Here is a 15,040-nt window from a genome sequence, read left to right as displayed (position 1 = left end):
CCCGCTCAAGGCTAGCACTCTGCCACTTGAGCCACAGCGCTGCTTCTGGCCGTTTTTCTGTATATGTGGTGCTGGGGAATCGAACCTAGGGCCTCGTGTATCCGAGGCAGGCACTCTTGCCACTAGGCTATATCCCCAGCCCCAGAATTTTTTTTCTTGAAAAGCTCCTGCTTTGGCCTGGTGGCTTGGCCCTTGTTAATTACACTTTCGTTACATCCATTCTTTCCCCAAGCACTTTAAGACATCCTGTTAGAAGCTCCTTTTAAATTACTTAGGGTGGCCGAGTGAACCTGAGCTCACCAGGGCAGCAGAGGGGCGGCGCCTGCTGGGTTAGGGGTGGAAGGGGGCAGCCAGCCTACTCGGTGCCGCCTTCTCCGAGTTTTGGCTGAAGGGGCTCCGTTCTGAAGAAGTGAACTTTGTCTTACTCAGTTCCTTCCTAGTCCGTGCCGGTGTTCCTGGGTGACACCCCAACACCTCGCACTATTGCTAAACGCTCCCTTCTTAGGACAGTAAGCTCTCCCGGGCCCCGTCACCGACTACACAGCGGATTCTCGCCGGGCAGCCCGAACGGCCCTCTCCTGGCCCCTCTCTGTCCACTCTGGCCTTCAGGGTGCCCGCGGCCCCGCCGGTGTGAGCTCGGCCAGGGCGACGGAGGGCGCTAGGACGTCGTCGAAGCACCCCACCAACACCGGCGGCGGTGAGCAAGCGGACGGGAACGCCGTGAACGCTTCGGGTCCACCTGGCACGGCTCGCCCCGCCAGTGCTCTCCACCCACCTACCGTCCCGCTGGTTTCGCCGAATCGCTGGGGGCCCGCGGCCCTAGCTCCGCCTCTCACTCCGCCTCACCGGATGGCCCCGCCCCCAGTCCAGGCCCCGCCCACGCTCCAGGCCCTCCCTGCCTATCTCCTAGCCCCTGTGGCCCCGCCCCTGCCTCGCTCCAGGCCGCGTCCCTACCTCTCGCCCCGCCCCCGTCCCTGCCCCGCCCCTCGCTCCCCAGGCCTCGCCCCGGCCTCCCTCTAGGCCCCGCCCCGGCCTCCCTCTAGGCCCCGCCCCGAACTCTCCAGGCCCCGCCCCTCCAGGGCCCGCCCCCTCCAGGGCCCGCTCTGGCCTCTCGCCTGGCCCGCAGCGGCTGCCCGGCAGGCGGCTGGGGCCTCGCTGCGCCGGACGCCAGGGGCTGAGCGCGCGCCTTGACGTCGGACCGGAGGCAGCATGGAGGTCCAGGGCGGCGGCAAGGCGGAGGCTCCGGGCGGCCGGCGGGTGCTGGTGGTGGGTGGCGGCATCGCGGGGCTGGGCGCGGCGCAGCGGCTCTGCCGCCACCCGGCCGCCCGGAACTTACAGATCCTGGAGGCCACGGCCCGCGCCGGGGGCCGCATCCGTTCGGAGCGCAGTTTCGGTAACCATCCAGGAACCCTTCGCGGAACCCATTCAATTCCGCCCAAGCCCCGCTGGTCTCGGCCGCCTCACCGAGTCAGTCCACTTCCCCTGGGCCCCGGAGCTCACTGCCGAGTCTGCCGGTGGGCGGCGGGGGAGTCCCTGCCTCTCAGCTGTGGCCCTCCATCCTTCCCTTCCCTCCCGGACAGCCCTAGGCGCCCTCCCAGCAGGGTGCCGCGGCCGGGTGCCTCCTAGGTGTACCCTTTAGCCGGCTCTGCCCGGGGAACCACACGGCTCAGGGACCTTGGGGCTCTCAGGTGGGTCTCGAGAAGGGCAGGGCTGACCGGTCCTGCCGAGGGTCCTCCAGGTGGCGTCTCCTGTGTCCTCCTAGGTGGCGTGGTGGAGCTGGGCGCGCACTGGATCCACGGGCCCTCCAAGGGCAACCCCGTCTTCCAGCTGGCTGCCGACTTTGGGCTTCTGGGGGAAAAAGAGTTGTCTGAGGAGAACCAGCTGGTGGAAACAGGCGGGCATGTGGGCTTGCCCTCCACATCCTGCACCAGCTCTGGGAGAAGGGTGAGCCTGGAGCTGGTGGCAGAGCTGGCTAGTCTGTTCTATGGGCTGATAGACCAGACCCGAGAATTCCTGCATGCCACAGAGACTCCGGTGCCCAGCGTTGGGGAGTTCCTCAAGAGGGAGATCAGCCAGCGGATGGCCAGCTGGACGGAGGATGTGGAGACCAAGAAGCTCAAGTTAGCTGTCCTGAATACCTTCTTCAATGTGGAGTGTTGTGTGAGCGGCACCCACAGCATGGACCTGGTGGCCCTGGCCCCTTTTGGGGAGTACACCGTGCTGCCAGGGTTGGACTGCACCTTCTCTAGGTACAGGACAAAGGCCCTCCTGCCTGCAGAGCCTTCCATATACCTAAGCCAGAAGGGCTGGGGCTACCCTTAGGCTTTGAGAGAGAGGGGAAGCATGAAGGGACAGAGGCTGTGTCCACCCCGTGTAGAAAAATCAGTTTGCTTTTCCCTAGTTTTGCTCATTTAAGACAAAAGTTATTTTCAAGAGAGTGATTGTGAGGAAAGATGTCTTGAAGTGTGTCTCCTAGGGTATGGTGGCTACCCCCTGCTAGGCACAGCAAGGGCCTCTGCAGGCCTGTCCCTAGATTCCTGTATGTCTGTCTGTTGATTTATCCTTGGGGATGGATATTTGAGGTTTGGGTGGTGTATGAATCTAGTCTTTGGCTTGGGTAAGGAGGGAGCCCTGGGTCTCCCTGGATTACCTTTGCAGGTTTTGTTCATTAGCTTGTTTAATTTTCCCATAAGCCTGGTGAAGCTGGGTATTAGCATTCCTGTGGTTTAGTGGGAAAACCACAGGTTACTTGCCCTTTTAAGCCTGCTCCACACCTGCTCGCTGTCTGGTGGGAGTGATGTTCCCTTTGGTGTGGGTGGGGCCTTGGAGTGCTTATTTCCACCTGTCTTACTCTCTCTTAGGGCCCTAAATATCAACTTCTGTTTCTCCTAGAGGCTACCAAGGACTCACAGACCGCCTAATGACCTCCTTGCCCAAGGATACAGTGGTTTTTAACAAGCCGGTGAAGACCATTCACTGGAATGGATCCTTTCAGGAGGCAGCATTTCCTGGAGAGACCTTCCCAGTGTTGGTGGAGTGCGAAGATGGTGCATGCTTCCCAGCCCATCATGTCATTGTCACTGTGCCTTTAGGTAGGGTCCACATTTTCTGGTTAGATTTCCAGTCCTAATCTCCATCATGGGTGATGCTGGCTTCTGGCTTAGCCTCCATTGGCTCTAGGTGTTAACTAGTCTGCTGAGCTCATGTTTTCATTCTAATGATTCTCAAATCGATGGAACCATTCATACCATATTTTGTAGCAATTGCATGCCTTGGAAATAATGGTTCATGGGGAGAGAAGATGCAAGTAAGTGTCTGCTTTGCTGTTGGGATTAATTGGAAAGGATGGGGCAGGCTCCAGGGCTGAATGTGGTTGGCTGTTAGAGGGACATGTGAGGATAGGGAGAGGAAGAACGTGGTGTCCAGCTAGGTCTTGTGGTGGTGGTCTGTGGGAAGAGCCAAATGTATAATTCTACCTCATTCAGTTCTAGTGTTTTACATGTAAGTCCTTGAGTAGAAGTTGTTTGTCATTTTTATTTATTTGTTGCATTGAGGGTTGAACATATTAGGCAAGCACTCTTCTCACTAATCCATACCCTATGCCTTTTGTTTGGCTACTGATAGGAGATGGTAGAAATTCCCCCCTCAAGGATATTCTCCCAGTTACCTGCATCCCCTCCAAGGATACTTCTGCAGTGACCCACGTCCCCCCCAAGGATACTACTGGAGTGACCCACATCCCCCCCAAGGATACTACTGGAGTGACCCACGTCCCCCGCAAGGACACTCCCCCACTGACACATGTCCTCCCCCAAGGACACTCCTCCACTGATCCACGTCCCCCCCAGGACACACCCCCACCCCCACTGACCCATGTCCCCCGCAAGGACACTCCCCCACTGACCCACATCCCCCCCAAAGGACACTCCCCCACTGACCCACATCCCCCCCAAAGGACACTCCGCCACTGACCCACTACCCCCCAGGACACTCCCCCACTGACCCACTCCCCCCCAAGGACACTCCCCCACTGACCCACTCCCCCCCAAGGACACTCCCCCACTGACCCATTCCCCTCCAAGGACACTCTCCCACTGACCCATTCCCCTCCAAGGACACTCCCCCACTGACCCACTCCCCCCCAGGACACTCCCCCACTGACCCACTCCCCCCAGGACACTCCCCCACTGACCCACTCCCCCCAGGACACTCCCCCACTGACACACATCCCCCCCAGGACACTCCCCCACTGACCCACTCCCCCCAGGACACTCCCCCACTGACCCACTCCCCCCCAAGGACACTCCCCCACTGACCCACTCCCCCCAGGACACTCCCCCACTGACCCACTCCCCCCCAAGGACACTCCCCCACTGACCCACTCCCCCCCAGGACACTCCCCCACTGACCCACTCCCCCCCCAAGGACACTCCTCCACTGACCCACGTCCCCCCCCTCCAAGCACACTCTCCCACTGAGACACGTCCCCCCCAGGACACTCCCCCACTGACCCACGTCCCCCCCAAAGAGATTTCCCCACTGATCCATGTCCTCCAAAGCTACACCCTCCACAGTTCTACCACTACCTTTCAGTATAGTCAAAATGGAAGTCTGTCAGTGGATTCAATATACTCCCACAGACACTCCCAGAAGCCTGCTTAACCTAGTTATCTCAATCCAGTCAAATTGACAATCAACATTAACTATTATGAGGAATATAAAACTCACTGTCACATAAAGAGCCAACTTGTTAGAAAAAATGGGGTTATATTGGAGAAAACAATTAGTTGACAAAATCTTAGACAGAAGGCAGACAGAGAAAGCAAAATTAGCCTTGTCAACACACAAATTTCAAATATCTCTAATGAGAATCCTAAAATTTATGTGCATAATTTGCCCTTATAGATATAAAATTTGTGCTTACCTTGAAAGATGTAATAAAGGCCCATAGTGATGTACAGTCATTATTGAACCTGCTGTATTTTAAATGGGAGAACTCTTTGGAGGCAAAGGTTGCATATGTATTGGTCCTTTCTAGAGCTGGAAAATAGAGTTTTTGGTAAATATCTGCTAATTGTTCATGGAAAAAAAAAAGTTAGCCATCAGCAGTATATAGAAGGAGCAACTCCTGTTTCTCAAGCCACAAGCATTTTCTTGTATGTGGATTTCATTAATTAATAAGCACTGGTGGAAGTTCACTGACTCTCACTTCCCTATTTAACCAGATGTTTATGTGTGCATTTTAATGTGTGCAACTACATCTGCAGGGTAGACTCCAAGTGTGGGAGTTGCCAGTTGATCTAGACAGAGTAATCTGGGCAAGTGCAGAACATGTGCCCAACTATTGCCTGTTGACAACCTTTCTGATTTGCTGTTGACCTGTCCCCACCCCACCAGTACTAGAACTGTCTGTTGTTTTTGCTTGTGGGTTGGTGCTCTACCACATGAGTGCCACCTCTAGCCCCCTCCTTTTTGAATGCATTTGCAGATGCCCTTGGGAAATTACCTGCTGCTGCTGTTCTATCTTGTTTGACTATTTGTGGTTTTTGCCAGTCATGGGGGCTTGGTCATGCCAGTCAGGGCCTGGACACAGTCCCTGAGCTTCTTTTGCTCAAGGCTTGCAGTCTCTCACTTGAGCCACAGCACCACTTCTGGCCTTTTCTGTTTATGTGGTACTGAGGAATCAAACCCAAGGCTTCATGCATGCTAGGCAAGCACTCCACTGCTAAGCTACATTCCCAGTCCTATTTGTGTTTATTTTTGTAGTGGTAATAAGATTTGAACTTGGAGCTGGGAATATGGCCTAGTGGCAAGAGTGCTTGCCTCGTATACATGAAGCCCTGGGTTCGATTCCTCAGCATCACATATATAGAAAACGGCCAGAAGTGGCACTGTGGCTCAAGTGGCAGAGTGCTAGCCTTGAGCAAAAAGAAGCCAGGGACAGTGCTCAGGCCCTGAGTCCAAGGCCCAGGACTGGAAAAAAAAAATAAAAAAGATTTGAACTTAGGGTCTTGTCTTCCTTCTACCACTTGAGACATGCTCTTAGTCTGTTTTGCTTTAGTTATTTTTAACATGCATCCTTGCTGTTTTGTTCAGGTCTGTCTGGATTACCATAATTCTCCTTCATACATAACTGGGATGACAAGTGTGTGCCACTATGCCCACCTTTTAAATTTATTTTTTATTTTTCTTAGTTGTTATGGGGTCTTGTGAACTTTTTGTCCAGGTTAGCCTCAAACCGAACCATGCTCTTCCTGGTTTAGTCTCCAAAGTAATTTAGGACTATAGTCATGATTCTGAGCCATGGAGACTTTCATGTAACTCTTGGTGTGCTGAGAGTGTAGCTCAGTGGTAGAGGTATACTTGCATTTACTAGGTCCCAGGTTACATCTTCAAGAACACATAGAAAGAAAATAGCTTCTGGATGAAGATCAGAATGATCTGTCCCTACAGAGCAGTATCTGTTCCTGGGTTACCCGCTCGCTGTTCCTGGGTTACCAGCAGTGACCACTGGGCTTGTTTACCTCCAGAATGATTTTGGTCACCCTGGAGTCCCAGCAACCAAGTTCTGCCTTGTCTGTTCATCTCCAGAGTCTTGAATTAATATCTAGCATGTTACATGTTTACAAGCCTCTCTGATTTTTCTGAGTGGAATCAGGGTGAGCTTCTCTTGGTGTGGAGTATAGTTTTTAACCTATCTGGGGCTGGGCTCACTCTCCCCCCTCCACCCCAATCTGGTGTAAACCATGTCCTATTCTGCATTCCAGGTTTTCTCAAAGAACATCAGGACATCTTCTTTGAGCCACCACTGCCTGCTGAGAAGGCAGAATCTATCAGGAAAATAGGTTTTGGAACCAATAACAAAATTTTCCTGGAGTTCAAGGAACCCTTTTGGGAACCAGGCTGCCAGTTCATCCAGGTGGTATGGGAGGACACATCACCCCTAGAGGATATGACCCCTGTGTTGCAGGATGCCTGGTTCAAGAAGCTCATTGGCTTTGTGGTCCTGCCTGCCTTTGAGTACGTATGTTTCCAGGGACTCCAAAGAAGCATCTGGCCAACTCCTAGTTGCAGTTTCTTGAGAATCTAGAGTGTGTCACTTTCTGCCCAGGCATTTCTGAGGTCTTAATGGATCAGGGGGCCCATGAATCGTCAAGGTACTGGCTACAGACACTCAGCAGGGACAGATGGATGCCTAGTGTGGTTAGGTTGTCAGCATATCACAGGGCCCAAAATATGCTAGTGGACTTGAAGGGATGTGCAACCCATGAGAAAGTACATACTGGCATTTTGTAGGCACACATGGAAGCATACTAAAAGAGGACCCAGGGCTGGGAATTTGGCTTAGTGGTAGAGTACTTACAGTACTTATTAGTAATGGAATCAGAGAATGATAGGTGGGCATGGTGGTGCAGGATTGTAATCATAGCACTCAAGTAGTTAAGGCAGGATGACTGTGAGTTTGAGGTTAGTCTGGATTATATGGGGAAACCTTATCAACAACCCCCACCCCCCACAAAACAAAGACCAACTAGTGAAGTTCCTGGCTATGTGGCCTGCCTGTCATGTAAATCAGCATCCGTGAACCAGGTGCCAATTAAGGAATAATCCCATGTATTGTCTAGAGGTGAGGTCCAAATTGTGATAAGATCAGAACCCAGTGAACTGTGGTCAGATGCGGTTGGAAGTGCACATCCCACTTAGACATGGTAGGAGAGGGCCTATGTTCCTAGCCCAAAGGACTAGGAATCTTCTGGGTTCTGGAGGCTCTCACCTGTAATCCTGGCTACTCAGGAGGTTGAGATCTGAGAATCATGGTTTAAAGCAAGCTTAGAAAAGTTCCCAGGAGACTCTTTATTTCCAATGAACCACTCAAAAATCAGTAGTGGTGTTGTGGTTCAAGTGGTAAAGTGCTAGCCTTGAGCACAAAGAGGTCCAGAAACAGCACCCAGGCCCAAAGTTGAAGCCCCACAAAACACACACACACACACACACAAAACACACACACACACACACCCGGGACAAAGCCCAAGCATTGAGTGTAGGACCAGGACTGGCACAAAAAGTGAGGAAAGAGTAGAGAGATTGGTCTTTTTTGCAAGTCTCTTTGGTGTTTGGCCTTGAAGAAGATGCTAGATTCTTAGCTGCTTGTGCGTTCCATTTGTTTCAGTTTCATCCTGGAGCAAAGATGAAGAGTCCAGATCTGCAGAGATATGGAATAGAGAGAAACAACTAATGTTCAAATAACCTTTCAGTATTTCAAGATAGGGAGGGTAGTTCTGAGATGCTGGCTGGATATGGTGCCCATGCAGTATCAAGGGACTCTGTACTTTGTTCTCCTGAAGTCCTGTTTTACCTGTCTGTGATTTTTTTATCTTTGTGGGAACAGCAGTTCATGTAGTTATCCAGATGTTGCCATGTTCCATTATTTGTCAATGTCACTACTGACCTCAGAAAACTCTTTCCACAAAGGAGGCTTTAATGCTGTTGGTGCTAGCATTCTGATTTTGCTTGAGAGCTTAAGTTTCATTAGAACAGATCATTGTTTCTCTGTGACAACAACATTTTGCTTATTTTTGAGAGGGTGTCTGGCTCAGCAGGTACCCTTTCAGGGGCAAAGATGTTCATCAAGGAAATGGTGGTCATCTGGTGGTACTCAGTATCACATAGGGTGTATCCTCAGTCATTCTCACGCAGCATATGCTGAAGTGATCTATGCCAGTTTCCCATTTCTTCACAAGATTCACTGCTTCATTAAGGACCTTCTCAAGTAATACTGGCTTTTTTTTTTTTTTTGGTGTGCTGGTCCTGAGGCTTGAACTCTGCCCAGCCACTGTCCCTGAGTTCTTTTTTGCTCAAGACTAGTGTTCTACCACTTGGTACAGTACCACTTCCAGGGTTTTGGTGGTTAATTGAAGAGTATCATGGACTTTCCTTCCCAGCCTGGCTTCAAACAGCCATCCTCAGAGTTCAGTCTTCTGTGTAGTTAAAATTACAGATATGAGCCACAAGCACCTGGCAGGACATATATATATATGTCCTGGGGCTTGGACTCAGGGCCTGAGCACTGTCCCTGGCTTCTTTTTGCTCAAGGCTAGCACTCTACCACTTGACCCACAGTGCTACTTCTGACTTTTTCTGTTTATGTGGTACAGAGGACTCAAACCCAGGGCTTCAAGCATGCAAGGCAGCCGCTTTACCGCTAAGCCACATTCCAAACCCAGGACTGATATTTTTAAATTGTGTATGCATGGTGGTGAAGAACACAGAGATTCTTGGTGTGGTTTTGTGGGTGCCTGTGTTCTATGGGGACAGAGATGCCATCTTAGAATTGTGAAAACAGTCTGACCTTGGGAAAGCTCAGTGGGGACCACATTGGGTTCTTGTGGAGAGATGGCAGGTCTGCATAGCTGTAACTTGTCTTTTTTGGTGTTGTTGTTGTTGTTTTTAAATTTTTAAGTATTTGTACAAAAGAGTTTCAGTTCAGCAAATCAGATTGTGAGTGCACTGAGTCTTGATCAGTGATCAGTGTCATCCCTTCCATCATTTTCCCCCATCTTTCCCAATCCCATTCATATCCTAAAGTTATATAGTTCCATTTTTACATATGTATAGTATAAAGAATGTATTTACTTGCCTTTCTTCTCTCCACGTATGTGCTCCCCTCCCACCCACAAAACATGTTTCAGCTTCTGGCATTCATTTTGTTACGCTGCTGGTTAGTTGTGTAACTCATCTTGATAGTCTCTCTCTCTGTGCAGGTCTGCACATGTGCTCTGTGGGTTCATTGCTGGGCTAGAGTCTGAGTTTATGGAGACTCTGTCAGATGAAGAAGTGCTTTTGTCTTTAACCCAAGTCCTCCGGAGAGTAACAGGTAATACTTACCATCTATGCTTTACAATTCTTGTTGGCTGATCTCTCAACAGGAAGTAAACTTCATAGAAGAGAGGATAGAATTCCTCTCTGTACAACTATCTCAATCTCTAGAAAAACCCCTCCTCATGGTGGACACAATAGCATTTGTAAACACTTTCTACTTGTTGTCTAAAGTGAATGCAATTATCCCTCATCAGACCCTTTCAGGCCAACAGTCTGTATCTTAGATGGGCAGCCAAGAGTTGGCTTGGCAGAAGGGGCCTGTGGTATTCACTGCCTATCCTGTGCAGTACTAGGCAGAGCAGCTAGGACAGGAAGCTTCTGAAAATGCACCCAGGGACTCAAGTTATCTTTCCAGCTAGTGTCTTCCATTTGAGACATGAAAGTGAGAATTCTGGGCTAATGTTCTCTGTTTCTGTGGCTTAGGAGATCCACAGCTACCTGCACCCAGAAGCGTGCTGAGGTCTCACTGGCACAGCGCCCCATACACCTGTGGCTCTTATAGCTATGTGGCTGTGGGCAGCAATGGGGATGACATAGACCTGCTGGCCCAGCCCCTCCCTGTGGATAGTGCCCGCACCCAGGTAAGGTGGCCAACCCTGGTGTTGGGTACTGGTTATGGATTGTTATAGTGCTGCCCTTGCCCCTCCCTGTGCATAGTGCCAGCACCCAGGTAAAGCAATCATCCCTGATGTTGTTGGGTACTGGGTGTTGGTTATCTATGGTGCTGGCCAGTCCCTGGCTGTGGATAGTGCCAGCACCTAGGTGAGGTAGCCAACTCTGGTGTTGTTGGGTACTGAGTGTTGTATGGATATAGGACCCTTCCAGACTCAGAACCCATTTTCTGTTTAAAATAAAGAGTAATTAAAAATGTATCACTCATATTGGTACTAGGGTTTGAACTTGGCCTTGTACCATCCCCATACCTTTTGGCTTTAGGTTTTCTGTTTGTTTGTATCAGTGGGGTTGGAATTTAGGGCCTTATACTTGCTAGGAAGGTGCTCCACCACTTGCCACAAATTATTAGCTCTTTATGCACTCGTTATTTATTTATTTTTGGTCGGTTGTGGAGCTTGAACTCAGGGCCTGGGCACTGTCCATGAGCTCTTCAGCTCAAGGCTAGCACTCTACCACTTGAGCCACAGTGCCACTTTCACTTTTCTGGTGGTTAATTGGAGATGAGAGTCTGATGGACTTTCAGACTTTCCTGCCTGAGCTGGCTTTGAACTTCAGTCCTCAGATCTCAGCCTCCTGAGTAACTAGGATTATAAGCATGAGCTACTGGCACCGGGCTTGTTAGGTTTTTAATAGGGTCTTGCTCTTTTACCTAGGGTGCCTGGCCTGTGAGCCTCCTATTGATGCCTCTCACATAGCTGGAATGACAGGAATGCACTACTGTGGCTGAGATGTAGTCTTGAGAACTTTTTGCCCAGGCTTGCCTCCAACTGTGAACCCTCTAATCTCAGCCTCTGAATAGCTAGGATTATAGGAGTGAGCTACTAAACCCAGTTTGCTTTTGTTGTGTTTCAGATAGGGTCTTCCTTTATGCCTGTGCCAGCCTGGATCTTGATCTTTTGTTTCATGCTTCATGGATAGTTGGAATAACAGTCATGAATTACTATCTTGTCCAACTTTTATTGGTTGAACCTTTTTATTTTGCCTAGGTATCCTCAAACTGCCATTCTGATCTCTGTCTCTTGAGTAGTGGAATTGTAGGCGAGGACCACTGTGACCAGCTTTAAAATGTATCCCTTATATCAGAATCACACAGATGCCTGGCTTAAAATCAGAGAACATTACTACAGTGCTGGCTAACAAAATGAAACAAATAAACTTCTTCCACCAGATTTGCTTTTTTTAAATAAAAAACTTTATATACTACCACTTAAAAAAAAAACAACAAAGAACTTTATTGTGGCTGGGTGTTGTGGCTTTTGTCTGCAGTAGTTACTTGGGCAGTTTAAGGCCAGTCAAAAAGTTGTCAAGACTCTTACCTCAATCTTTGAGCCAAGTATAATGATACATTCCTGTCATCTCAGCCACATAAGATGGCTTTAAGTAGGATGCTTAAGGTCTAAGGTTACCCCTGGGCAAAAAACTCAAGGCTATACTTGTTAGATGTGCATGGGAGAACAGTCCCTTCCTCTCCCCCCAGAATATCATCTTCCCCAAACTGGTAATCATCTGACTGTCAGTCACCTGACTGAGTCAGCAAAAGGACCCCGGGCTTTGAGGTCACTTCTTCATCTTCTGAGGTCACTTCCCCATCTGCTGTGGCCTCATCTCCTCCTAGTTTCCTTATATAATCTCTCGCCACCATTAGTGGAGCATCTATAAGCTATGTGCTACACTCTGCAAAGGCACATCTGGTGCAGGCTGGCAGTTTGGTTCTCCTAATAAATTCTCTTCTGCCTGAATGCTGTGGTGGTCTCCTCTGGGCAACTTTATAATTCTGAAAAGAAAAAAAAAAGCAAAAAAGTGTTGAGGGGGCTGGGAATATGGCCTAATGGCAAGAGTGCTTGCCTCGTATACATGAAGCCCTGGGTTCGATTCCCCAGCACCACATATGTCGAAAATGGCCAGAAGTGGCACTATGGCTCCAGTGGCAGAGTGCTAGCCTTGAGCAAAAAGAAGCCAGGGACAGTGCTCAGGCCCTGAGTTCATGCCCAGGATTGGCAAAAAAAAAAAAAAAGAGTTGAAGGCATGGCTCAAGCAGTAGAGCACTTTCTTATCTAGCAAATGCAAGGGCCTCTGTTGAAACTCCAGTACCATAAAACACACACACACACACACACACACACACACACACACACACACATTTTTTTTTTTTTTTTTTTTTTTTGCCAGTCCTGGGCCTTGGACTCAGGGCCTGAGCACTGTCCCTGGCTTCTTCCTGCTCAAGGCTAGCACTCTGCCACGTGAGCCACAGCGCCGCTTCTGGCCGTTTTCCGTATATGTGGTGCTGGGGAATCGAACCTAGGGCCTCGTGTATCCGAGACAGGCACTCTTGCCGCTAGGCTATATCCCCAGCCCCACACACACATTTTAACTAGAAGCATAGGTAGGAGGATCTTAGTCTGAAGTTAGCTAATGAAAAAGACAACCCTGTCTGGAAAATAAAGTGGGGAGCTTCATTTTTGCCTGGTACTGCCCAAACAAGTTTAGTGTGGACTCATCTAAAGAAGCAGGAGGGAGCTGCTGTGCCCCCAGCTCTCAGTAGGCTCCCCTTTGTTTCCTCCTGATTGCTATTGTCACTTGTGCAGATAATTCAGGGTGAATCTCTAGAAGAACACTGTATTAAAAACATTTGACAATACCAATACCATACTGAAATCAAGAGCCACTCCTCAGTGTGGAGACATCTTCCAGCATCGTGTGAACCATTTCATCTTGCTTGTTATCCCAATACTTCTCCAGTCTTCAGTGTGAGATGTTATTAATGTCTAGCCATAGTGCAGGTTTAGCTTTCTTCTCTTCTGCCCACCCTGGCTCTCCAGTCTCTTCCTACCTTCCCACAGCACTTCAACAACTCCACGATGACCCCTGAGTGCTCCCTGGCCCTTCCAAGTGCTGAGGGCAGTGGTGTCCTCCCCTCCCCCATCCCTACTTGTAGATGCTAGTGAGTGATTATACAAGGCTTTGCTTTCTGTGTTTCTCTGCAGCAATCCTAAGCGCATCCCTCTTCTGATTCTAACAGGATTTTTTTGTTTTCTTGTTTTTGTTCTTTTGTAGCTTCAGGTGCTGTTTGCTGGGGAAGCCACGCATCGAACCTTTTATTCCACAACACACGGGGCCTTGCTGTCTGGCTGGAGGGAGGCAGACCGCCTAATCAGTCTGTGGGACTCTCAGGTGCAGCAGCCCCGGCCCAAGCTCTGATCTTGGCTCTGCTGCTCTGTGTGGGCAGACTTAGAGCTTTCTTCCCCCTGACATGACTTTCCATCAATCTTGAGATTTTGGGATCTTACAGCCTTCCTTTTGGGTAACTGGTCACCGTCTTGTTCTTACATCTGTCTCAGGAGTCTGGCTTGGGCTGCACATGACTACACAGGCCACTACTGCTAATAGTGATGCTACATATATAAAACAGTTAAGGCCAGCTTTGTGTCCAGAGTGCTCCTTACATCTTAGAGCTGAAGCATCTGTGGTCTGTGTTCTCGTTCTGTTCCAGGCCAGGTTGGGGGTCCTGTGCCTCTGATCTCTAACTCAGCACCTACTCCACAGTCCTGGGTTTCCTGACCTTGGGTTCCTCATCTCCCATTGCTGGTATCCAGCACCTCAATGTGGTTGATGAACCTGCCTTGGACATTCCATGCACTGGGGGCAGGGTGAGGATGGAGCACTGGAGAGGCCAGTATGGGTTCCTGTCCTGATCAGGACCACACAACTGTCACGGAGTAATGGTGACTGTGGTTGAGGCTTCTTGGCACAAGGGGCAGTGGTTCCCAGCACCGCCCCCACAGAGACTTTCCCAACTACTGAGGCAAGCCAGGGCCTTTGCTTACATCGCATTCCAGCTGTGACTTCATGGATACACCTCCTCTATAACCACTGTCCTGCTCTGAGAACCACTCCCATTTCTTAGAAATCACCACAATCTTCTACACATCCTTACCATAATCATTAGAATAATCTTGTATAAAATAAACTTGCATAAAAGTGCAAAAGATTGGGAGCCCAGGGACATTTGATTGCTTGGACAAGATATCTGTTCTTGGTTTCCTTTGGAGGTGTAATATCAGTTGATGGTCAATTCTGCTTTTAATACAATCTATCTCTATTAGACTCTTCTGTTTGTCCTACCCAAATTCTTTCTTGGGTGAGAAAAATGACTTGCCATCTGTTTCTCTGACAGTTGGACTATGAAAGAATTTAGCTTTTTCTAAGGAAAAAGATTTTTTTTTATTTTAAAATTTATTGTAAGGGTGATGTGCAAAGGGGTTATAGTTACATAAAGCCAGGAAATGAATACATTTCTTTTTAAACAGTATTACCTCTTCCCTCATTTTCTCCTAGTTTTTTTTCTTTCCTGACCCCTGCCCCACAAGTTGTACAGTTCATTTTCTTTTTTTTTTAAATTAAATTTTATTGACAAGGTGATGTACAGAGGGGGTATAGTTACATAATAAGGTAGTATATACATTTCTTGTCATATTTGTTACACTCT

At 49.3% G+C, this 15,040-nt stretch overlaps 1 protein-coding gene and 1 long non-coding RNA gene across 3 annotated transcripts; one reads left to right on the top strand and one right to left on the bottom strand.

The window, feature by feature from the left end:
- The first annotated feature begins 1,120 nt into the window (after nucleotides 1-1,120).
- On the top strand, nucleotides 1,121-14,542 carry Paox (polyamine oxidase). Of its 2 annotated transcripts, none has more exons than XM_048337980.1 (7): nucleotides 1,121-1,393; nucleotides 1,763-2,120; nucleotides 2,893-3,092; nucleotides 6,768-7,020; nucleotides 9,762-9,874; nucleotides 10,303-10,460; nucleotides 13,609-14,542. In XM_048337980.1, the coding sequence occupies exons 1-7, from the start codon at nucleotides 1,210-1,212 to the stop codon at nucleotides 13,750-13,752; spliced, it is 1,410 nt and encodes a 469-aa protein (XP_048193937.1). In that variant the 5' UTR covers nucleotides 1,121-1,209; the 3' UTR covers nucleotides 13,753-14,542. The 2 variants fall into 2 exon arrangements, with proteins under 2 accessions (XP_048193937.1, XP_048193936.1); XM_048337979.1 differs by having other exon boundaries at nucleotides 1,763-2,249.
- On the bottom strand, nucleotides 2,261-6,083 carry LOC125345925. Its single transcript, XR_007209817.1, has 3 exons — nucleotides 6,073-6,083; nucleotides 2,843-2,852; nucleotides 2,261-2,549 (listed from the first exon to the last, which is right to left on the bottom strand). It is a non-coding gene; the product is annotated as an uncharacterized LOC125345925 (long non-coding RNA).
- Nucleotides 14,543-15,040: the final 498 nt, after the last annotated feature.

Source organism: Perognathus longimembris, chromosome 2 (genome assembly GCF_023159225.1).
Source record: "Perognathus longimembris pacificus isolate PPM17 chromosome 2, ASM2315922v1, whole genome shotgun sequence".
NCBI classification, from domain to species: domain Eukaryota; kingdom Metazoa; phylum Chordata; class Mammalia; order Rodentia; family Heteromyidae; genus Perognathus; species Perognathus longimembris.
This window is presented reverse-complemented; position numbering and strand designations above follow the sequence as displayed.

Bases quoted from the DNA above. Each gene is read 5' to 3' on its own strand.
- Paox (XM_048337979.1), top strand. From the start codon at position 1,210: ATGGAGGTCCAGGGCGGCGGCAAGGCGGAGGCTCCGGGCGGCCGGCGG. The intron at 2,250-2,892 runs GTACAGGACAAA...TGTTTCTCCTAG, and splicing joins TTGGACTGCACCTTCTCTAG to AGGCTACCAAGGACTCACAG. The intron at 9,875-10,302 runs GTAATACTTACC...TCTGTGGCTTAG, and splicing joins AGTCCTCCGGAGAGTAACAG to GAGATCCACAGCTACCTGCA.